This window comes from Musa acuminata, chromosome BXJ1-8, assembly GCF_036884655.1.
Source record: "Musa acuminata AAA Group cultivar baxijiao chromosome BXJ1-8, Cavendish_Baxijiao_AAA, whole genome shotgun sequence".
In the NCBI taxonomy this organism is placed as follows: Eukaryota; Viridiplantae; Streptophyta; class Magnoliopsida; order Zingiberales; family Musaceae; genus Musa; species Musa acuminata.
Genome location: NC_088334.1, coordinates 50,927,984 through 50,953,261, shown reverse-complemented (window position 1 = coordinate 50,953,261; position 25,278 = coordinate 50,927,984). Strand labels below are relative to the sequence as shown.

The window sequence follows — 25,278 nt, the reverse complement described above, 5'->3', positions numbered from 1 at the left end:
GTGGACAATTGAAGAATCTGCATGTGTGCATTTGCACATCTCCTTTGGGTCCTTAGGAGGGAAGGAAATATATCTGTGGGACAGTTTTGGCATCTTTAAAATCAACATCCTTTAGCAATATTTATTTTCCTTGTTTATAGGCATTGTAGTTGGCAAGGAATCAATACAAGAAAGGTTGTTCTTTATCAAAGTACTTACACTTGTTTGAAAGATCTGGAGAAGCCTAGTTTTCTTAACATGTGCTTAAAAGCTATGTAGCACACACTAGTAATCACAGGACCCCTGTGATTTTTTTTATTTGGATTTGAGTTGAGTCAAATTCTAGTCAGTTCTAAAGAACAATTCATACTTTTCTTCTTTCTTCCTGTTTATATCTTCTGTTCATCTGTACTATATCATCATCTAAGAAGCCAAGAGAGATCAAACTGTCGTCGGAATCTTCTGCAGTAATCGAAGGACTGCAACAGTCCTAATCTGAAGCAGGGAACATCTCTATCTGCTGTATGACATTCCTATCACCCCCTGATTTCCATCATTCATCAGATTGTTTGTTTTGTTTTGTCCAAACAGCTGTTCAACTTTGTGGCTTATGATGTGGATAAAATTAATAATGCTACTGAAAATTTTCTCAATGTGCATGGCATGTGTAAGAGTCGAAAGATTCACATGCAGAAAGTCCTCTTGCCTGTGTTGTGTTATCTGTGCTGGTTTAAACAAGTTGGGAGTTGGAAAATCCTGTGTGCAATAGCTCTGATGTAATGGATGACCTCTTCTCAAGAACATAGCAAGTATTGTTCTTGGAGATGCATGCAAGTGGAACAGGATAAGTCAGGCCCAGGAACAGCTGAATGGATCACAAAGGTCAGCATATGACCCAACCAGATAAGAGTTGATGGCTTCATTGCACCTGTAGACATTGATATGATTGGCTGCTGGCATTTGACAGGTAATGAATTCTTTCCCAAGTTTAGAATGCATACATCAACGGGGTGGCATATCACAAAACCACCACACATCAACAAAGGAGTTGCATGTCACAAAATTTCTTTGTAATCCAATGTGTTGCATTGTGCTATCATCCATCATCAGGCCACAAGCACCCTTTGAGTCTGAGGTGCACCCAAAACTCACGCATGTATCAATAGTAATCACACTATTTTATTTTTATTTTATCAAATTTGAATTAGAAATATAATATTTAAATGAAAGTCTTTGATAAAAATCCTTAGTTGATCTATGGGTGCACTAAAATTTATATATACTGAGAACGTCTGCAGTAACAAAATCCCTCAGCCTCAATCAGTATTCAACTTTGATATAAAAAAAAATGTTTTTATTTTTCCAGCTTATGCAATAAGAGAAAATATAGTGAAAACATTTGTGATACCAGATATGAAAGCTATACAATATACAGCTACTTACATTCTTAACTAGTGTGAAATAATGATGAAGAAATGTACATTGATAAACAGTTATCTTTGAGATGTTCTTTTTGACCTCACACTTGCTCGACGGGCTACATCCCATGCCATTATTGGTGCAAAAACACCTTGTTGTGATGCAAAAAATGATTCGTAACCAGGCGAATCAAAAGCGAAACCGGTGTGCCTCGACTTTTCTCTTGGAAGCTGTAATATAGCATAACTCCTAGCTTCATCTGGTGTTAGATTATTACCGATTTCTAGAAACTCTCTGCTGCCGATACCTTCATACTCGCCTCTGTGAATCTCTTGAACAATTTGATAGTTGTAGGGGAAAAACCATCTTTGGATCCTAAAAGACAACACATTACAAATTAGTAAAAATAAATATAATAAACACAAAAGCCAGAAGCTTTGAGAAATCATTCAGGTATCTGTGATGAAGTTTTGAGTATGTAATTCATAGCCTGGAAGATTTCAGTCAAATTATAGATCAAAACAATATGGATTTTTTTTCTAGAGAGATAAACTGTTATATTCTAGAAATGATATCATGATATAGAGATTTATCAAATGTCTTACCCAAGGTAAAAGAAGTCACTGAGAAGGGCAACAACAGGGATGAGAAGCAGTGTCAGGTAGAAATAGAATGTGCTCAAAAGCACGTATATGGTAAAGTATACATTTTCCTGCAACAAGAACAAGTTAATGAGTGAAAATGGATAAGAACGATCCAAACTAAAAAGATACCCGAGGAACTTACCTGTCTATCATTTGGGGTCATTATTCCAGAATATATGAAGATAAAAATAAACCATGCTAAAATGCTCCCTGAAACACTCAGAAGGTGCCACCTCGTAAGTGAATTACATACCATAAGAAGGCGCAAGTTGACAGTTACAACAGCACAAGTAAAGGCCATTGTACTAACATCCCAAAGACCAAATATCATTCCTGATGAATTATGACCATTCTGACTTGCAGTAGTTGTGAAATAATAGAAGATCAAAGACTGGTATACAGCAAAGAAAGCCCATACTGCCACAACTCTCCATTTGAAAAACATATTTCTGATTCCTTCCCTGTAGAGCTCTGGATACTTCTTTGACAAAGAAGCACTTACATCCTAGACAGCAGCAATCCTAGTTTAAATAGACTGCATAACACTAACTGCAAGGGCACTCAAGGTGCAATGGGTGTGATAGTGTCCAGAATGACTAAACATGATTAAGAACATATGGCATGTAATAAGTACCTTGTCAAAAAGTCCAACAATGATCACAGGAAGAGCTGTAAAAATGACATTGTACAAAGATTGGAACCAGTCATCATAAAATCTCTGACCAGAGAAGCCAGTTTGAAAGGTGAACCAAAACTGAGTCAATGTAAATGTAAGATTCTTGTAGAAGAAGTAAGTGATCACCTGCAATTTGAACCGAGTAAGGTGCTTCTGTTGGTGATTATAATGAACTTAAATAGTCAAGTAGAACCAATGAAACAAAGTGTACCTTACATAACCTGATATATGACCATCTTCCATGTACAAGAAGCAGATCTGTAAGGAAGCGAAACTGAGCAATGGCAAAATCACTAGCCATTACAGCTTGCATCCCTTCCAGACCACTTATGCCAACGCCAACATGAGCAGCCTGGATCATACTTACATCATTTGCACCATCCCCTATACTAAGGGTGATCCTGTGAGCACCTTTCTTGACTAGGCTTGTAACCTGCCAAGACAAACATAAGCAAGTAATTTTATAATAAATAAAACATATGTAAATCCTAAGTCAACTCAACAAATAAGAAGGCAAAAGAGATAAAAAAATGATTCAATTAAATAATTCATTAAAAAAAGACTAAGAAAAGGAATAACAAAATCAAACCAACAAAATAGTCCAAAGTAAACAACTCATCCTAAGCCCTAGTGATGCAAAAAATACTGAAAACCTAAGCAATACAAGGTCAATATTGAGGAAAAAAAATGCATTGCATCAACCGAACAATGTGGGGCGTAAGGCAAAGGAAATCAAACCAGTATTGCTCAACCTACCACAAAAGGGTCCTGAAAAACAAAATAACAATGAGTGGCAACCCTCAGTTTAACGAGTGATGGTTCTTATTGAAAAGACACTTAAAAACTTTAAGACCTAGCAAGTGATGACCTTTAGCAGATGAAATACTTTTTTTGCTACTTTATGATGCAAACTACAACTAACATACTACTCAACTAAAAGATAGTGATCATCTCAAATTACAAATGTACTCTCATTTAATGTTTGAGAAATAACCTGATTTATCAGTGCATATCATGAATATTTATATGTAGCATAACTAACCTGATTTATTAGCACAACACTTGTTATTGCGAATGACAGAAGTCAGATGAGAAAACAAATGGAGAGCAAAACTAATATAAATTTTACCTGTGCCTTTTGAAGTGGAGAAACACGACAACAAATTACTGAACTACAATTCAAGCTTAAGTTGAGCAGATTCACACGTAAATTTGGGTCCAGTGCATGCATTAAACATTTGCCATCAATTACAAGAGCCAACTTTTGCCCCGACACATGAACGTATCGATGGGCCTCCTCATGGCATTGTTTCAGATGATTTTTTACTGTGTCTTTTATGACACGTGCAATCTCCACAGGGTCACCCTGGCAGTAGATAATACATACATTAAATTAATATTTGACATTAAAACAAGTTTCCTTGGATAAAACACAAAGAAATAGAACAGTTAATGTGGTCCATAGCAAAACAGAAAAAGGATGCCTGGATGTCATAAAGAAAATTGAGGAAACTAGAGGAGAAACAAAAGTTATAAATTAAACAGAAGGCATGGACTATGAGAACTATGTATTGTATCTCTAATAATATGCTTTCGTGGCATGTAATTCAAGTTTATTTACCTTTTCCTCGGCCTCTTGGATTGCATCAGTTTCTGAACTGATGATGAATTGCTTCATGTCATTATTGATCAAGTTGCATGCTGCAAGCAAGCAAAGGAATCACTCAAGCTTTTAATTTTAAAAGAGAAACATGAATTTATTAACATGCAAATTTCAGTCGTCATGTTATATTTTTTGACGAGAGCTCCAGCAGACCTATAACATCTAATGTTTGTCATACCATATGCAATATTTATTGCAGTCTCCATTTTATCCCCTGTCAACACCCAGATTTTTATACCAGCTCTAGCCAAAGTTTCTATGCAAGCTGGAACTCCATCTTGAAGCTTATCTTCAATAGCAGTGCATCCTATTAGTATAAGATCCTTTTCAATAATCTCTGCCACCTACAGCAAAGAGATTTTGAAGTTAATCATTTACTGCAGAAACCATCTAACCACTGTAAGCCCTGTTAAATGAAGAAACAGTTGCAGGCATCACTTAGGAGAATTATATCAAATGCCAAAAAAGTATCAAGAAACAATATATATTAAATTTAAATTAAAGCGATAATTAAATAAATATGCAGGCAAGCTCGAAAGGCAAATTATTTACCATGGGTATCCATATAATGTATCTAAAAAGTTACAAAATGTTAAAAATAATGAACAACAAAACATAATCCATCAAAATGTCAATAATTTAGAATCACCCCTGAATCCAATATTAATGATTTTAATAGGATGTGACCACAATTTTCCAAAGACCATTTTTCACATGCGTATGCTAAACCCAATTCAGATCGACCCAATCAACCTGACTGCTTGGATTAAAGTGTCACAATATTTTGTCAGCATCAACTGAAAAATTAAGTGCTGAAATAGTACCAGAACCTTGAGAAGGCAGCTCTTGCTACTGTTTTGTGTTGCCTAATAAAACTGACCGAGTGAGCTATTTAACATTGAATTGAACCATGCCAATCAAAGCTATGTTTCAAATGTCTAAGTCATAGTGTTCTATCCTTCCCTAGTTTAGATTATGTTTGTGCCCCTAATGGTTATGATGCCACAGGAGATCACCTAGCTTCGTGGCTAATCGAAGAAGAAAAGCAAACGCCAAAGATCAAAAGATGATGCCAGAGAAAAAGCAAAGCAGCACAATTACGGATAGTGTGTTATTTTTATGTTTTCTATGTTGTCCTCTGTTCTTTTGTGCTGTAGGCTCATGACCATGGTTGATCAGTTCATGCCATAAACTAAATTTCTTGCCCAATGAAAATGGATTTGAAGGACTAGGCAAAGCAAGGCTTGCAATAACACCTGGTATGGTTCGGTAGTGGTGGTATCTACCAGTTACCGGTACACGGGCCGGTGTAAACCAAGCAGTACAGGGCTTATACCGTTCGGTACAATGTGACAGAGGTTCTGTACCAAGCAGTTTTTATTCTTTCTATTTATTTTCTACTTTTTTAGGTTTTTCTTCAAACTCTGTATATTCCAGCGTACTGATATTTGGTACATCAGTATGGATCAGTACCATATCAGCCAGAGCCTGATTGGTATAGTACCAATACATAGAATTACGAACCTAGAGGTGAAGTGTTCTGTCAAACCTTTTATTATGACAAACTTTCTGAGGCAAAGAGGGTCAAACAATTAGTCAGCCATCATATATGTATCTGCTTGAATTATGACTCATTTCCCAATATTCCCCATATATATAATCTAATTTCATTATATTGCGTTGTTTTACTTATTTTTAGCTCCTTTTCTGTCTGTTTTTTTGATATTTAATATATCGGTCGACTACCAACACCAGAACCTAACAGATGCATATCGATTTGTGCGGCCCCTCTAAAATATAATGGAACTTGTGCAGTGTTAGCATTTATTCAGCATACCAAGGTTCGTCGTACCGTACCGTACCAGCGTTTTGACCCGGGCTCGGTATGGTACAGTACCAATGTACCAGGCAGTACATCAAGGTGTACCAAATAATTTTATACTTTTCATACTGTAGCATGCTACAGTATAGCACTGTAGTACTGTAACGGTACTGGGCGGTACGCTTCGGTATGACAGACCTTACAACATACCAAAGTGGCATTAGAATTGAAATTGAACGGTCCATGTGGTCGGAACATTGTGAAAACTTGAACTATGCTCATTCCACTCTTCCCCTTACCCCTCACATGGGGCAATCAGAGAGGCTGACTGATTTAAATCTGAACATAGAACTGCCCCAGGCTGTTACAAGGATCTAGCACTTCAATTTTGCCCTACAATTCAGAATCATTCTGGGATTCTCTTCCACAGGCAGAGGGCTTACCGTTAGGCATACTTCCATTCTCACTTCAATAAGAATAAAATTAAATACACCTTGTCATGTTCACAAGATTTTTCTCCAAAAAAGTATTATGCCACCGTGAATCTTAAGATTGATGTAGTGTTCAAAAGATTTGCTCAATTTTCTTCAAAATTACAATAAATATTTTGGAGAATTTATATCACTGATTCTTTGATCTTGGAAAGAAATAGATAAAATAAAGTCCAAAGGATTCTTCAGAACTACATCTGGAGCAGGAAAGATCACCATATGATAGTAAAGATTAGGTTCTCAACCCAAGCATTAGTCTCACTTCCACCTTCATTTTAACTCTTTCTGAAGCAATTATTCAGCTATTTTTTTAGATCCAATATGTACCAGTTATGACATTCTTGGATAAAAACTGTGCTGTAGTCAATATATCTCTACCAGTTATTTCACGGATATATCATGGTAAGTGTTGACTCCGACATTGTAAACTCCTGATATGACTCCCTAGATGGTCCTTGGCTCTAGTTGCATGCACCTTTCTCCAAATATATGCCAAAACAGCATTAATAACCACTGTAAATAAAAATCACACGTAATATTATATTCTTATTGACAATATATATCTAATCAAACTTTCTGGAACTAGTTTCTTGATAAAACAAAAATATTAGACTGTAACTTTGGATTCTAATTAGGCTCAAATCAGACCCTATCAGAACCCTGACTGCAACATAATGAGATAAGAAAAGATTTAGTCCATTGTTTTATGTCTATTTACCAGAATCAGTAAGAAAAATAATATCTGTGCATCATAGGCATGCTGGATAGAGATAGAAACAGGCAAAAGTTTTCGAAGTCAGAAATCTCCATTTCAAATTTCAAACACTGGAGGATCACAAGGGCCAAGGGGGTTTCTCTAACTAAAAGGAAAACTCAATGGCAGGCTAAGAAGATACAACACAAGGGCAATCTCTACAAAGTTTATATGTTTACTGTCAAGCCCTTCCATAAGAAAATCAAATAACTTAAATATCTACATGCCAACCATTATAAAAGCAAAACTTAAGAAGTGAAGCTTTTGACATTTATTTAGTAGAAAAAATGTGAACAATCATAACAACTAAATACAAGAGCATGAAAAGGTTCTGACAAAAGCAAAACTATAATAAGATATCAAATAGGCCCACTCCCTGCATACCTCATCAAGTTTTTTATCCCGGTCTCTTAAAGATGATTTGGCTTGAATAAATTTCTCATTCCATTTTTCATATAAATCATTTGTTAATTCCCGATAGGCAAGGCAAAGTGTACGTAGACCCGCCGAACCAAACTGTTCCAAGTGCTCCCTAGTGACTTTTCTAATGTCATTACTTGCATCAGACAATCTTTCATATATGACAGTATCCGCACCCTGTGATTTATTTTCAACTCAATTTAGGATGAACCAACTAGAACTTACTGCATCAAGATCCAAGATTTTACCTTACAATAGAGGACAAGCCTTCCATTCGGATAGCGACACACAATAGACTGGCGCTTCCTTGTACTATTAAAAAGCAAGCATACATAAATAGCAAATGCCTTGAAGTACACAGATTCAAAATTTAAATGTGTACTAACCTGTTAAATTCTAAAACATTTAGGATCTCATATGACACATCTTGTTTGATACCCATCGTTTCAACATGTGATTCACGTACCATGACTGTGGTTGGTGTGCGCCTATGGAAAAAACACAAAACATGGTAGTTTTAACTTTCAAGTATGATTTGCAATTCAATAGTGCAATGAAATTTTCGCATTGTTTATCGTTGTATTGAGTCTATCGGCTATTGAGAGTTACTGTAGTACATCCATAGGTATAACATGTCAGAAAATATTCTGATATGGATACCAATATCAATATTTAAAATCTAGATTTGTTTAGGGATGAAAGGAATTGGTAAACTTTTAACATCTAGGATCAACATACAAAACAACCATTGTGGTGTTACCTATAAAAGAAGAAACCAAAGTTCTTCGCAGCAGTTACAAGGGCAGCCTCATCAGGTGATGCAGCTTGATAAGTAATCTTCTCTGGGGACTCATCACCTTCTGGAAGAACAGTATGGCATAATGCAAGACATCTGAAAAACTCCTACAAGTGAAATAGAATTAAATTCATAATAGTGTGTTAAAATCCTTGTAATTGAGCTTCTAGCTCTTAGTTATCCCAAGAAAAGAAAACAAAAGTTCTCTCTCCTATCCAAATTCTCACCCTCTTGCCCTTGTTCCACATGACAATGACACAAATCTTCTGTAGATTTTTAAATTTCAGCCCGATGCTCAAAGGACTTAAATTTCAGCCCAATACTAGTTTCAGTAGCCAGTTCGATTTGTTCGGCATGCTATACTAATCCATACTATTTAGTACCACCACAAAATAATAGAAAAAATAAACACCAACCAGTCAACCAGTACCAACCTATATGGTCCAATACTGATCCCTGGACAAGTAATAACAATCCATGTTGGCTGGTACAAAAAAAAAATTGATTTATTTGTTCGAGCCATAACAATATTGCCTGTATGAAATTATCCCCTGTACATAAATAATTCAATTGTTACCATCCATCAATTGGAATTTCTAATCTTGCATTGTCTGTATGAAATTATCCCCTGTACATAACAATATTGCCTGTATGATATTCAAAATGGATCCTACAATTCCTATCCTCGTCGTTCCTTATCAGTTCTAAATAAAATTATCAGCCTAATAACACTTTGCAAATACATCAAACCAAACAAGCACTCTTAAAAAACATCCAAATGGAACAACCATACATTTAAGAAAAGACAATTTAGAAACAATCATACATTTACAAAACACAATTGATTTTTTTAACATTAAGTAGTAGTCTTGATGTGTGTTTTACTAAAAGCATTGATGTATAAACTGTTATAATAAATTTTCCTTGAATAAGCTAATCAAATATGAAAAGTTTAAGGTTGATTGACTGGTATAAAAAAAAGTACGATGCAATATCGTACCATACCGCTCGATACGGGTGGTACATATCGATATGATAGAGGATCGGTTTGGATGATACATCGGTACACCTTAGTGTACCATGTGTCGGTATGTTCGGTACTGCTTGGTACATACCGTACCAATAGCTGATCGGTACACCGGTACAATACAGTTTCTGGAACCTTGAAAAAAACAATCTAATGTCAAATCAAAACAGTAAACTACATGGTATAGCTACTCCTACACGGTAAAGGGGCAGGGCTAATTTTACATAATGACATTTGCAACTCATTCACATATACAGAGCTTGGTATAAATAAATTATTTAATGGGCTCTCTGTGACAAATATAAGTAGTTGAAGGGCTCTATTTAACAAAATGTTCGAAGATATAAGTGAAGATCCTTGAATCTACCTTGCAGATCTCAGGATCATGCTCATTTCTCCAAGCACCATGCATAATCCTAGCGTCATCAAAGTTGAAGCCTTTTTCACGAACTGCTGTATCTGACTTTGCATCCTATAAGCAATTATGAAGAGCATACACATCAGTGATTTGAACTATAGAGGGTCCCATACTAGTAAGGGTAATCTCTAAATTGACATACACATACCTCACTTAATTTTTTCCCACTTCGTTGTGCTTGTCCTTTTTCAATCTCGGTAATTCCAGTTCCATATGCCTCCCCACCAATTGAACACTTGAAGAACTCCATCAGGTTTCTAGTTAAGGTTCCTGTTTTGTCAGAAAATATATACTCCACCTACAACAAAAGCTTTTGAAATTAGTAGCATGAACAACAACAAAAAAACTAATAAATAGGAAAGAGGAGAATTTGTCGATATTGCATTTGTTCCTCTCTTGAATTTGGTTTCTGTTACTTATCCCACAGTTCAATTTAAATATTTTATCATTGTTTGAGCTCAAAAGTTTCAACTATGCTTATTGAGTACATCCTAATTTTCCATTGTACATGCCTTGTACCAACTATCCATGGAGGACTTCATCATGATTCTGGAGAATGACAAATTCACCAATCAGCTTTTTTTCATTTTTCTTAATCCTCGATGTTATTCATAAAGTCTTTATTAGCAACTTCTGAAACCAACGGTAAAAGATCAAGGCAAGGTATTGAATAATTTTAAGAAAGATTGAAATTGGAAGTGACAGAAAGTCATATTGAGGAATAACAGGAGCCGCATATTACCATTTAATTCAAAACTTCATTCACCAAAAAATGGAATGTAGGGTCTTGGTTTGAAATTTCATCGCACATCAACCGTGACCAGTAACCATTATGCCAGTGCCATCACATACCAGCCAAATACTTAGACATCTTATTTTTCTTTCTTTTTGAAGTGAACCAACAGGTACGTACAAATCTAATGTGGTTCTGGAATCAGTATAAGACAAGTAGTTAATACCTTGGTAAGATTATTATATGTGGAAAGCTAAAGGTTCAGTGTGACTGCCAATTACTTTCCCACCCTTTTCGCTCTAATGCCTTCTGTTATCAGTTTAAATTTCAGCTGATTCTCTCTTATGTCAACAAAGTGCTATGGAATCTTTATTGTTATTTATGAAGAGTAAACGGCTGACACTAAAGTGATTGTGAAACCCAGAAGGTATAAAGTGACCAAGGTTTAAGCATGGAAGCATAAAAAACTAGAGTAGGACCTAACATCAATGGGTTGCAGAAGCAAAACAATAATGGTTTAAATATCAGATTTGATATTGGTTTTGTCATTCAAGAAAACATCGGTTTCAGCAGTTCTGGCAGTGGGTATTTTATTTATTGCTGATAACTTCTGCATTTTTAAATTTTGATCAATGCCTTAATAAACCAAATCTACATCTAAAACATTTTAATATATCATATTTTCTAATTACAATTCAATATTTAATCTTTAAAATATATAAAGTATTTATATATTTTTAACATTATATCCCTTTTTTATAGATACCATCATGTTTATGCCAGATGGCATGATACAAAATTGGTAGTACGTATCCATCGATACTCAAAACACATATACCGGGCGAGCGATACACCCTTCGTTCTAGCCAATACGATCAAAATTCGACCATTACTAACTAATACAAGTCAGTAACCATTAAACTTCGACCCGTATCCCCAAATGGTCCATACCAACCCCTATTAGTCAAATTGACCACTGGGAGCATTATAGAGGTTATATAAGCCCCTCCCTACCCAACAATTTCTATATTCAATGCTTATAACATAAAACTTCTATTGATTCTCTTATTTAATTTGAATTTATATATCAATAAAATAGGAAAAAAACCTGAACCTGAAATAGGGTTTTTATTTTTAGCTATTTTTTAATCAAAATTTTAAAATTCTTGTACATACCAATGTCTTGTGTGTTGTATTGTGTTGTACCAAAACCAACAGGTATGTATCGGTTCGTGGTAAGTATGGTTGGTACAAGATTGCAAACCATGTTTATAATATTTTACAGTAGGTTGAATTTTTAATATGAAATAATATAGGCCTATAATACATCTCAAGGATGAAGACCCTAGACAACGACATAACAGAAGTCCTATCAAATATAATGCCAGCCATTGCATGCCCAACTTCGTCACCAACTACTGCACATAAGTAGATATGCTAAAACATACGCACCTGGAAACAAAGTAGAGCACCCAAAGCACAAATGTACATATGCAGAAGTCACTGTTGAAAAGGTAATGCAGGTCGAACATTGATGAACATGAACCTTCCTTGTAATAATGATGATGCATTATTTAATTATTTTGTAACTATGATGATGCACTCTTTTTTAATATCCCAATATCTCATTTCATCTCAGAACATGATATCTAGAAATTGGAAAACATTATGCTAAGCTCAAAACAATGCAAAGGTACCTGCCCAAGTTCCTCATTCAGATTGGATGTCCGTGCTAATGCAGGGGTGTTGCTTTCAGCATGATACATGTGCAAATCTTTGTCGATAAACTGAGCACACTGAATGAACTTGATCATCTGCAAATGGAAAAAGTACAATGAAGATCCTAGTTATATTGGTCACCGCCAATATGCTCAATTGCAGACCACACTAAGGAATTCAGGTCCCACCTCAATTGAGACATAGAGAGAAATAGGGATGATAGTTGAGTACAATGTTATCAATGTAAACATTGTCAGAATAGTAACCTGCAAAAGGATAAAGAATGCCTCGCAAAAATTCATGACAGATAAAATTTTCACGATTTAAATTCTTCCAGACTGTTACCACAAATCTATTGTTAGGATTAAATTGACCCTCCACATCATCAAAAAGTCCTAGGAAGTAGTATTTGCGGTTGATAAAAACTCCACTGAAAGATATCAAAAAAAATTAAAATGAGTGTCAACAATCAAAAACAACCAGATGTCTATAATATTATACAATTTAAAGCATATCAATTTCAAGATAAACAACATGTGGATGAACAAAAGCAACAGTTCATCAAACTACAGTTTTTTATTCTTGTTCTCTTGTAAATTAAATGTGAAAAATTGATTAAAAGAAATACATTTTTGTTCAGTAGCATAGACAAATTTTCAGTAATTGTTATCGAAAATATAAAGGGTTACTTTAGCAAGGTCTTGACAATACTACATTAGCAAAGTTCATTCTTGATATATGGTGAAGGACATTCTGAGTATATAAATATGTATTGCCACATATGTTTTTTCTTCTTTTGATAAGATCATTAGTGAATAAAAGTTATAGTAGAGTGTAGATAACTACAAATGTTTAATTAAAAATTGCATGAAATGCTATTAATTTTCTGTTCTAGGAGTCTTATAGATTTGGACTGCAGTATCAAACTTTTCTCTTGTAACTTTTAAATGATCAAAATTGATCAGAAGACAAAAAGCGAGCCACCTTGTGTCCCACTAGTGCAACACTGGCATGGAGTTCTTGTATTGTGTAAAACACCTTGATATATCCTGGCATCAAGTTAATGGCATCTGAAACAGACCCTGTTCTGTGCCCAATGGCATGTGTCATGTCAGTACATTGCTGACAACCATGACTGTTATATTATATAGACTACTAAATGGTATACTTGTAGACTGTCTCAAACTCTCAATATTCCAGCTAAAACATTTATTATAGGTTCAATATAAAGAAATATCAAAGGATATAAAGTTTTGTAATTGCAAATGTTTGTCCTTGATGTGCATTTTAATTCTATTTCAATAGTATATGTATTTCAATAGTATAAAATGTCCTCGACAGTCATTAACATAGTAGATTGAGCTGATATCACTAGGCAAATTGAGGTGACCAGACCAGGCTGAGGCAAGGTCAACTTCACCTAGTTCCTAGAGGCTGTTAGAGTAAGTCACAATCCTTTCCTCCGTTAACCTTGCCTCATCATATGTTGCTAATAGAGTCATAGAATTTGTAGCTAATCTGAATATGTGAAATTTAACAAATCCTATTCTATTTTTTTCTAAATTTCTTAATCCCACCTACTGTTACTGACATGGCTGGATGACCATAACAGGCAAGTCCAATGATTAGTTAAATTATGTTGAATGTTTTCAGCCTCAGCTTGTATTATAACAAGACCATTTAATCAAAGAGTGATTCTCATTCTATTGATTAAAAACCTACACTTGAAATATTTTACAACAAAGCAGAGCAGTATATCAGCTTATATAAACCTTCAACTTTACCTTCCAATGGCTCCAATCAGACACATCATGAATAAACCACCAAAAAGAGTAAGTATAAGTTTATCCAGTTTCCTTTCCAACGTACTTCTTTTAGAAGGAACACTCATAGAATTCATCATAACCTGTCATATGATTAGTAGAAACCACATTGAAGTGTAGAATAGAGAAACTTAACCATCTAGGGAACAAGGTAACTCAAAAAATAAATAAATGGCTTGTTTAGACTTGGGAGTTTAGAACACGAACTTTTGTTTCATGACCAGTAAAAATAACAGCCCCAACAATGTATTCCGTGTTCCGAAGGCTGCAACCCTGTATCATTTTCTTAATGCTATATGTTATATAATAAAAGATACAGTTTCTAAAAGTGAGATTCTAAAACAGATATATAGAAATTTCCTGTATATATTTACATGAAAGGTCCAACTCATATGCTTATCATGAACAACATACTCTCTGTGTTCATATCCAGAAGAAGAAAAAAAAAGAAAAACAAACATGAAAGAAAAGCTTCTAATACAAAGTGTAAAAGACTCATATATAAATATACCAATATATACCTACATGGTATAAAAGAAAACAACATACACACATGAACATGCATACAAGTGAATTCATACTGACACCCAAATTTTCAAGCATAACTTAGAAATACTTCAAAAACATACATATTACTATATTAGTACGAAACACCCATCAGAGAAGATTCACGTGAATATCAACAATATTAACACAATACAGAACATGAATATCGAACTGTTTCCCAAAAAAATTAATGGTTCATACTTCATACTGCTGTCAACAGTGACCCAAACAAGTCACAGTGTGTAGGCCCGTGGGGTTCATCAATCCCATTTTATATCATCCCTTGATGATACCAAAACCTTCTAGAAAATTGCAAGTTTAGCTGGACTTAACTGAATCAAGTGTGTTATTCAGAGTTTACTACTGCTAATTTTAATGCCTTGTAAGAAATCTGACCAGTTGCAAACCTATTCTCAGCCAATAATTATTTTTTTACTGACTTTCTGCTAATTTTCACTTAATCATTGGCCCCATCAAGCCAGCTCCAGTTACTCTGGTTGATTTTGAAAAGATCCAACCAAATATTTGATCCAAGTTATCCAACCATATTGGCAAGACGAAATCCAGATCCAAAATTATGGCACCCGCCCCTATTGTGACCCTGACTAACAAACCCTGATTTAAATACAAGGGTCAACAAGCCCTATAACTTCTAAAATACCTAGAAACCACCTTCTATTTTTCAAGTACACTACTGCTCTTGTGATCAAATATATATCAATACCTTTAACAAACTACTTTTAAAATTGGCTCATCCAAAAACCCCAATGTCTAAGCTATATTATTAAAGCATGCCATATCTTTTCTTGATATATGGACCACTGATATGATCCAGCTAAGCCTAGGCATGCTTACACCATCATTTTAGGTAAACAATAAGCAGCAATCCATCCATACAGTCCTCAACTATGAATAAATCCTTTCTTTTTTTTTTTATCCAATCGGTAATTCCTATATCTGTTTGTAGCCCAAAATCTGTACCAACTTGTCACAGGCTTAGCATTGTCAAGTTATTCCATGCTGTATGGGGCACAGCATACTGCTCAATTTTAGACCTATATACCTACGTATACCAAGGGTAGGCATACCATTAGTACTCAAATCAAAACCCTATATCCATCTTGTTTAAATTTATCACCATGCCCTTTGCTCTAAACTCTCTCTCTCTCTCACACACAATCTCACATGAATCTTCTTTTTTGCTCAAGTAAATCTTAAATTTCAAGCAAAGCAAATTTCGATCTCAAGAAATCTAGGTTATTTATCGAACAAAAGGTAAATCTCAAGCTAAGCTGAATTTTTTCTTAGATTTTTTAATGCTTTGATTAAAGTATTATTTTTGTGTTTTCTTATGGTTTTTGCTAATGAAAAAATGCTTAAATTTAGTATAAAGAAATTAATTATGGTTGGATTTGCATAAATCTTGGTTTGATTCACATTGGTCCAACCAAGATCCTAAATTTAGACTACATCTACATAAATTTAACCGAAATCTGCATGGATCTAGACTAGCCATTCACAAATCTAGTCAAATCTGGGTTACAACTGTATAAACATGGTCCTTTTCACTAAAGTGGTATGCCTATCAATTAGAGCACCATCATCATTGAAAATGTGTCCACTACAACTATGATGGTTGTGGTGAAGTAATGAGGATAAAGCAAAATTTAGACAATGCACCTCTTAAGATTGCACAATACTCAAATGTCCTTCAATAAATAAAATGGATTTTCATTGAAAATTAGATATTCAAAAACTCTGAAGGTTGCAACAAAGGAAACCGGTGGACGATCTAGATAGAAGATATATCAGTATCAAATACCAATAAAGTAGACTTACCTCTTCATTCAACACAACATTCTCTTTTGTGGTAGTGCTCACTCACTAATAAGGTATGGCTTATACAATTCTTAAATTCATATATTTTCAAGTTTTTAATATATAATTGTGATTTATGGATATATCATCTATTATATGCCACCTTCATGCAACATTTGAAGTTTTTTAATGTATGTGTTATTGACATATGATTTGCAATAAATATAAAACATATATTTGGATTCATTAATGAGGAAAGCAAGGTTTAGTAGAGATTATAGGGCTCAAAGTCGATAATGGTTAGCTTGCCAAGTGCTAGTCTCTGCCTCTATGCAACCCTTCCTTCCCCCTTCTCTACCTCTCTCTTTCTCCCACCAGGCCCTCTCCCTCCTCCTCCGGCCCTGTCACTGTTAGCCCCCACCCCCTGCTCTTGTCAACCCCCATGTTTCCCCTGCTCTGAGACCCCATCCCAACCTTCCCCTACTCTCAGCAGACCCCTCCCCTGCAAAATTGTGTTAATTCTCATTAATAATAATAATAATAATAATAATCAATTATTGTTATTAATTCTTGTTTATAATAGTTTATGATTGTGTCAATTAATGAATCTGTCAAAGCTATCATTTTGAATTTTGTTATTTTTGATGTTAATATTTTGCCTTGAAATTTTTGTTGTTAGATTTGGACAATTTAGTACTTTGATTCTGTATAATTGGTCAAGTTAACATAATTCGATGTTTTGGTGGTCATATTTAAACAAAATGATATGGAACTCATGTATTGTCTACTTTTTTATTTTAATGATTGAAATTTCTTTTTAATTTTATTTTATAATTGTTATATTGGCAAGCATCTTCCTTCGTTTGGACAAGCAACGAGCGCCTCGAACATTTTGGAATTAGACATCTTTTAGAATTGTTCAATCAGAGACTTTCATAATGAAGTAAACAAGTCCCTTGCAATATCAAGTGAATAAAAAGGCAACAAAATACCAAAATAAAAGTGAAGATGACTTTTAAAAAATACTAGAAGCATGAATGATTTTTAGAGGAACTATGTTATAAAGAATTTTGGAAAGCATCATGGAAATGCGAAGTTGAGGCTCACTCTAAGTAGAATTTGATTTGGAGAAAGAGGCAAGGTTTGACTTTCAATGATAAGATTTCCAGTAAAAGTATAAAGTGAATTGTTTGGCTGTTCACACTGTATTTCCCCTGCACACATATTAACAATGTTGCGTATTAGGTGAAGACGACAAAAACTTTAAATGTAACATATTAGATGCAATTTAACAAATACATTAATTTTTTTCTACAGTGACATCATATGACAATATCCTGTCTGAAAGAATAAAATGCTAAAAGTTGAAATCTGACAAAAATAATCTTGTTCGTTGTTACAAAAAAATGGTCTGAAAAAGAATTGAGATATAATTACATAGGCACCAATGGTGCAGAGACTGAAAAAGAATGGTCTGAAAAAGCTCACCTAATATCACATGATGAGTTTCTGATTACTTAGGCAATCTATGGAATAAAGATACATGATACAAAAATAATGATGCAGAGACTTCAAGCACCTGCAATTGCATAACGAAGAATGTAATACAGGATTTAAGGCCACATAGTTATCCTGTATTGAACTTACTTGCTTGGACCAAGCTATTAATAACCCTCAATCTTCCATGACAAACTTTGGTGAATTAGTTCAGTTGTTGTCTGTTCTTGTCATGCTTCTTCTGTATCCATAGATACTCAGAAATCAGAATGCTAAAAGATGACAAGATTACCAATAGAACCATAGTGAAGTAGGGACAAAGTTGGCCAACGTTGAATGGGGAATGGACAATTCTGATCAGTGATCAAATTGGGATAAACAAACCCAATGAACTTTGGTGAGTAGAGAAGGCAAATAAGTGAAGTAGCATGTATATGTTTATCGGTTAGAATGTCCAGAAGTTAGAAAAAGATGCACTCAAGAAATCAATCATTTAGACTTTAGATGAAATGTTAAGATGGATGTGCATTTTTAATAAATAATAAATAAATGCTTGCATTCTTTAACAAGACAAGGAAGGTCTCTAAATGCATTGTTTAAATGAGGAATATTAGGAAGAGAAAGACCTAAAACACTGTTTGAAAGACTGATTTAAATTGAAGGTGTTTTGTTTGACTAGTAATGTGATTCTCAAGATAGCTCAATGGCAAAAAGGATGCAGAAAGTTGACTACCAGAAGGATGCCAACTATGAGCTCTTGTTGTCCTTGTTAAGTGTCAGTGAACCAATATCAAACCTTGATAAACTTTAAATTGTAAATGGGTATCAGAAAATAGTATACAGAGAGCAACTAACCAAAAGATTATTTATAGAAGTGGATATCAAGATCACAAAATTCAATCTGGTAACTAAAATCTTTGAATGTTGAACATATCTTATAAGTTACCAGAATTTTCCATTTAAGGAACAATTATGATATTTCATAAGCTCAAAGAAATTTCAAGTCAGAGAAGCATAAGAAACTAAAATTATGAGGGACTTGCTTCATCAAGCCTATAGAGCAAAATGCAAAGTCACTACTTTAGGGAAAGAGATGATTGATCTTGTAATTTCAATTAAAGTTTTACGAGCTTGATAGGTACTAAAAGGCGAAATTCTGAAACATCAAGCAACATGTCTTATGCAATTTCTAAGTTGCTTCCTTATCTACTAACTGGTATTACCTTTCAATATGCATATACTAAATGATGCTCAACACACTAACTTATGGAAGAATGTATCTACTAATCAAATAATTATATATATGCTTACCAGCAGAAGATACAAATGAAACTACTGGGTCAATTATACATTTATTTCAGTTTTGCATCTCAATTATTAGGGATAAGCCATGAGTGACATTTCCTCTGACTCAAGAACTAAATAGTTCAGATAAAAAACTGACATTTTCAATTAATCATCAAAGAACAATCAAACCTTTAAATTTATCAGCTATCTCAGGAGCCAAGTAATCCCATGTCTTCTCTAATGCTTTTCTAATCTTCAAATTGGTTTCTCCATCTAGATTTGCAGTCTGAATTCATAAATAGAAAACAGTAAACTACTAGACGAAATCATGCATCATAATTTCATATATTTAAGAATTAAGATAATAAACCAATCTTCCAGCTCCACAACAATATTCATGGATTCAAGTTCCTAAAGCTAAAAGGAAACCTCAATGTAGCAGACTCCATCAGGATTTGTACTAGCAAGGAAGACCAAATCAGCCGGAAAAAAGCCATCTTGCTTGACCTGGTCCAAATGAATACACCAATTATAAGCTCATTATCATAGCCCATAATTATAAACTTTATAAAGAATATCTTAGCAATATCGAATTTATGACTGTGGTTAAGACTTAAGAATATCAAAATCAAATAGTAGCGTTTATACGGTGCATTCTCACACTGATATCTCATGCTTGGTTTTTTTAAAAAAAAGACTTATCCTAACTGCCCGATCCAAATTGGGATCGGAACCCAGAACCAGTCAAGAAAATTGGCCTTGGACAATCTTGACCAATCCTGACAAAAAGAAATGAAAAGAATAAAATAAAGAGTGGGAAGATGGGAAAAGGTCTTTTCAATTCATTGATAAATGGCTTCAACAGAGATATAGCAGATTGATGATATCTGCAGGTTTTTCACTTGATGCAGTGAAAGGGTGCTTGAATGCTGAAGTGACTCCACGGGGGGTCCTCAAAATTCAAGTAACAGACTTCTCATAAAGTCTTATATGAATTACTCTTAACAATTTTAGTTACATTATATAAGTTTAGAAAAAAATATGCCTTGACTAACAATGGTACTCAATCCTTAATTTCATGTCATTATATAATTTTTTCCCTTTGCATGTTTTATTATTTTTATGTATCAGTAGTCTAATTTTTGTCGTTCATATGTTTAATATTTTTGTTTAATTTTTATTTTATTATTATTTTCTTATGTATACAATTATTTTTATTTTTGATTTTTTATTCTTGATATATTACATGCCAGCTTTCTGATCCAGATCATCTAATCCAGTTGATCTGATATGATCTGATCCCAAACCTAATCATATATTTTAAATCTTGATATCTGAGGAGTGTAAGTACAATTAAGGTTAAAAACTATTGTGACTTTGACATATGCTATAATTCTTTTGCTTCAGAATTGTTTGCATAACCAGCAAAAGAAAAGAAACTTCCCATTCTAAACTCAACAGGCAAATACCAACCTATTAAATCTTTGCACACTAATGGTGGAGATGGGCCACTTCTGAAGTGAAAAATTTTAGAGAAAGTGACTTCATAGTTCATACATGTGGCCAACTGCCCAAAGAGCAATAACCATTCTATTAAATCTTTGCACAGATAAGGGCTATTTGGTTGGAAAGAAGTGACAAGTCAAAGCCTGTTAATGGTAAAAGTGGGCCACTTCAATCATTTATATACCTAGAATGAAAATTTTCGAGAAAGTTGCTTCATTCACTTGGCCAACTGCCCAGAAATGACCATAAAAAAAGGGACCATAATAAATATTGCAACATGCTTAAAGGACTCAATTATTCATTTTATCACCTCTCACTTGGAAATTAATAGATAAAAATTCCAATACCATGTGATATTTTTCTATGCTTTATTCAATATCCATCATTATCTGTTATCCATATCATATTACGTGTAACACATTTTAACATTAATTACAGAAATATTAGAGAATTTAAAATATTAAATTAATAAAAATAAAATATCAAATTTCAGAATATAAAATCAATACAAAATCACATAAAATGGTCAAATATCAAAAATAATCATTACAAGACAAAAAAAATGAATAAACATCAGCTAACTGTTAAAATTAAAAGCAGTAACTAAAAACTGGCTAAATATTTTGAAAGCATTCACTAAATTAGGTTATACTATTAAAATAAATAAATAAAATAAAATAAAAAATATTACGAAAAAGATAAATTAAATGGAAAATTTATCATTAAAACCAAAACACTTATAAAATATATGCAAGAACAACTTGGTCATGGACATATGACATATAATACAACCAGAAAACCTCATTAACAACATTGTATAGGTTACAGATCCACTGACTATGTAATCCAATCAGTGACTAGGATTATAAGCAAAAAATTTAATACATGCCATGTTCTTATTTAATACAGCAAAGTTGTTATAATATGCTAGACATTGGTGGCACCAATTAATTCCAGTTGCAACATCAAGATCCACCAACTGTGAGTGAAACAATCATTAGATTTGTAGGGAAGTCCACTAAAAGAATGTAAAAATCATGCATAAGCAGCAACAACTATAAAATAACATAACTTTTCAGTGGAGGAGAATTTTATCAAAGTGAACAGATGCAGAGAGTTCAAGCCTGACTCCAAAGAAACTTAACTTCAGCTACTAATTGCACTTCCTTTAAACCAGACTCAAAATTGAGCAGTAAACAAAACAAGAGGTTTCCATGGCAAGGTCTTAATGGTGTTGCAAGAGAATCTTGCATATGGACACAGTCACACATACCATCCTCATTAAATAAAAAGAACAGTTGAACTATCACTTTGGCAACTATGTTCTCCAGCAGAAGAAAAACGATTAGACATCAGCAATTAAATAATTATCCATTTAACAAGTAGGACTCTGAATCCTACCCTCACAATGTCTCCAACTTGCAGCTTTCTCCAAGGCACACTTTCCCAATTTTGACCTTGCAACACATCAACAGCAGTATTATTGATTGAGTTGTCATTTTGAAGACGCTTCTGCATGAAGAAAAAGGAAATTACACGAATGAATGAAATGAAACATCAAAATCAACTTGATGCAAGGACCAAAAAAGCAAAAATGAGGGGGCTATATGTTTTGCTAACCCAATCTTCAAATGCCTCCTTGATAAGAGATACCAAAAGAACTAAACTGAGAGGAACAACATTCGTTACAGGTGACACTGGACTGCAAGGATGATTAGCAACTCAGTAGAGTAGATAATATCTATGATCAGAGTGTAAATATCACCTGATGTATAAATTTCGCCAAACTTTTATCATCCAGAATTTCAAGAACAAATTAGATGATAAGTTGGTGATAGTACATTCAAAACCCAATGTGAAACACAAAATGTCATCAAAAGAAACATTACCTGATTGGTGTAGTGGATAAGATTGAGATCATGAGAAAGTACAAATTAGCAACTCGCCTGAACTGTCAGATTTATGATATATTTGTTACAGGATAAAACAAAAACAATTGATAAAATAAGTAAAATGAAACAAGAAACAACAATTTTTTTTTTCAAAAGACTGATGACTGAAATACCTGCTCAAATAAACCCTTGGGTAGAAAGGTCAAGACACTGTACTTTGTCGTCGATATGGAATTGCTCTGAAAAATAAAAACAGTATCAAGCTTCTTATCATACTATAGACATTATAAGAAAGGAAAGATCATCAACTAGCACAGTGTATTTAAACCTTGTTAAGCCAAGAAATGTTTTGCTCACAACAGAATTTCCATAATAATGCAATAGAAACAAGTGGAACTACAGCTGAGCTAGAAAGAAACAACACAGAGTGAAGGTGGTCGCATTATTTTGAATTTGTGATTAATATAAAAGGACATTGCAAAGGAACTCTAAACACCTCAATAAAGCAAACAATTCAATTGGTGCTTCAAATATTTTCACAAAGTTGATCTATTAATTCTGTTGCTTATTCACCAAATCAATATTATTGTTTTCAATTTTAGGGTCAGCCCAATACTGTAGATTGGTAAATGAAAGAAGCTTCGAAAAGGGTCAAAATACTTATGTGTAGTAACTGATAGTATAGGCATTAAGGTTGGAAATTTTAGAAGATATAGAGGCAAGGTCAACTAATTTATTTCACAAGATTTTGAGAATTCAAAGAACTGATAAGCAAGGAAAAAAAAATTTCACAAATATTAAGAATAAGAGAGATATTCAAAGTTGCTTTAATTATAGAGAAATTAAGCTAGGAGGGCTATTCAAATCACCTTTAAATGAAGAAGTTGAGACCCTAGGAGGGCTAGAAAAGAAATACATCACTATGGCATTCCCCTAGTATTGTCTCAGCCAAACCATTTTTTCACATAGACGCTAAGCCCTAATAATGCTCTTTTATCTAGGAAAGTTGGCTTCCAAGTGGAATTGGTAAGGTTAAAAAGCCACTGCAATACTCTTGTAAGAATCCTGCCTACAGCACCATTGTCCTTTATTTCTATTAGCTTGACTAGCTTTTTGGGTTATTAAATAGGAAGGCTGGCCAAAATATAGAATGTTTATAAGGATGAATAGCTATGTTTACCTGCTTGAAATTAAGGCAGAGTCTCTAATGGAGTCTGAGCCATGCTCTAATGTCCAATTAAATGGGAATTCATTAATAGATCTATTGCTTATCGATTAACTCAAGAATCTTTGATTTCTGTCCATGACAGGAAAGGTAAAATTCCATTACTGCACACTACATAGAACATCATTCGAGTCTCTGCAGTCATTCAAATACTAAGATATAGTAACTGCATTTCATTTCAACGTCTAAACCTAAGCTTTTTGTACCACGAAATGATCACAAGATATCTAAATTGCCCATTCAGCAAAAGTCCAAGCAAAGCGATTATACATGAGAATGATAAAGGCAAAAAAGATGAACTAGAGCCAGGGAAGGGTCCTCCAACCTTAAATCTGGCAATGGAGTTAGCGTCGGAGTCGTTGCAGTATATGGTGCGGTGGCTGGGATGCTGGGGCTGGACACGACCGAGCCGCACGGTCTGCGACGACACCTGCCGGAAGTCCGCTACCTCTCTCCTCCTCGTCCCCACCACCGCGGCCTCCCCGCCCAACCGCGCCATCCGCACCCTCTCCCACCCCCTGCCGTTCATCCTCTCCTCCTCCCTTTTCCCAGAATGAAGAACAATGTTACCTCGAAACTGTCTAGGATATCATCCTAGCCGCATTGTTCGCACCCTCTATCCATTCCCTGCCTCTCGTCTCATCCTATCCTCCTCCCCCCTCCATGAATCCCAACCCTACTCGTTTGCCACCCCTTTTTTCTTCCAAATTCCTCGCTCCTCCTCCTCCTCCTCCTCTTGAATTCAAGTAGAAGATTTCCTCGAAACTGCCTAGGATTTCATCCCATCATCTCCTCCTCCGTTGCTGTGGGAAACAGAGATAGGGGGAATTCGATCTCCAACGCCATGGCGATATCTCGCAGGGCTGTAGAATAACGATCGATCGTTGCGAGGGATGGAACGGTCGCCTCGCGGCAATTCTATCCCAGGAAACGGTAAAGAAAGGGTGACCGAACAAAGTGGGGATGGTGGTGGTGGCGTGGGGCCCGTTCCGATGTATCGTGCCACATCGGATTTTCTAAGTGACCCGTTACGGTGTGGGGGCCGATCATCTCAGCCTCTCTTACAACCGTCGGATCTAATCAGATCTAATTCCTTTTTTTTCTTTTTATTATTAATGTAACT

General features: G+C 34.6%; 1 protein-coding gene across 4 annotated transcripts; it reads right to left on the bottom strand.

Moving 5' to 3' along the window:
* Positions 1-1,318: 1,318 nt before the first annotated feature.
* LOC103995742 (phospholipid-transporting ATPase 3-like) lies at positions 1,319-25,071 on the bottom strand. Of its 4 annotated transcripts, none has more exons than XM_009416422.3 (27): positions 24,481-25,071; positions 23,104-23,169; positions 22,928-22,989; positions 22,659-22,740; positions 22,440-22,550; positions 19,962-20,039; positions 19,722-19,818; positions 17,856-17,962; positions 14,592-14,657; positions 14,346-14,467; positions 12,907-12,991; positions 12,750-12,827; positions 12,540-12,656; positions 10,258-10,407; positions 10,059-10,163; positions 8,629-8,771; positions 8,255-8,356; positions 8,117-8,180; positions 7,833-8,045; positions 4,560-4,725; positions 4,340-4,419; positions 3,848-4,084; positions 2,930-3,151; positions 2,677-2,844; positions 2,185-2,547; positions 2,004-2,110; positions 1,319-1,773 (listed from the first exon to the last, which is right to left on the bottom strand). In XM_009416422.3, the coding sequence occupies exons 1-27, from the start codon at positions 24,682-24,684 to the stop codon at positions 1,473-1,475; spliced, it is 3,696 nt and encodes a 1,231-aa protein (XP_009414697.2). In that variant the 5' UTR covers positions 24,685-25,071; the 3' UTR covers positions 1,319-1,472. The 4 variants fall into 4 exon arrangements, with proteins under 4 accessions (XP_009414697.2, XP_064936980.1, XP_064936978.1 ...); XM_065080908.1 differs by having other exon boundaries at positions 22,928-22,984; positions 24,481-24,554; XM_065080906.1 differs by lacking the exon at positions 14,592-14,657 and having other exon boundaries at positions 24,481-24,824.
* Between the last annotated feature and the right edge of the window lie 207 nt (positions 25,072-25,278).

Bases quoted from the DNA above. Each gene is read 5' to 3' on its own strand.
- LOC103995742 (XM_009416422.3), bottom strand. From the start codon at position 24,684: ATGAACGGCAGGGGGTGGGAGAGGGTGCGGATGGCGCGGTTGGGCGGG. The intron at 12,828-12,906 runs GTAACAGTCTGG...ATCCTTTTGCAG, and splicing joins ATCCTAACAATAGATTTGTG to GTTACTATTCTGACAATGTT. The intron at 4,420-4,559 runs GTATGACAAACA...GCTTGCTTGCAG, and splicing joins TGCAATAAATATTGCATATG to CATGCAACTTGATCAATAAT.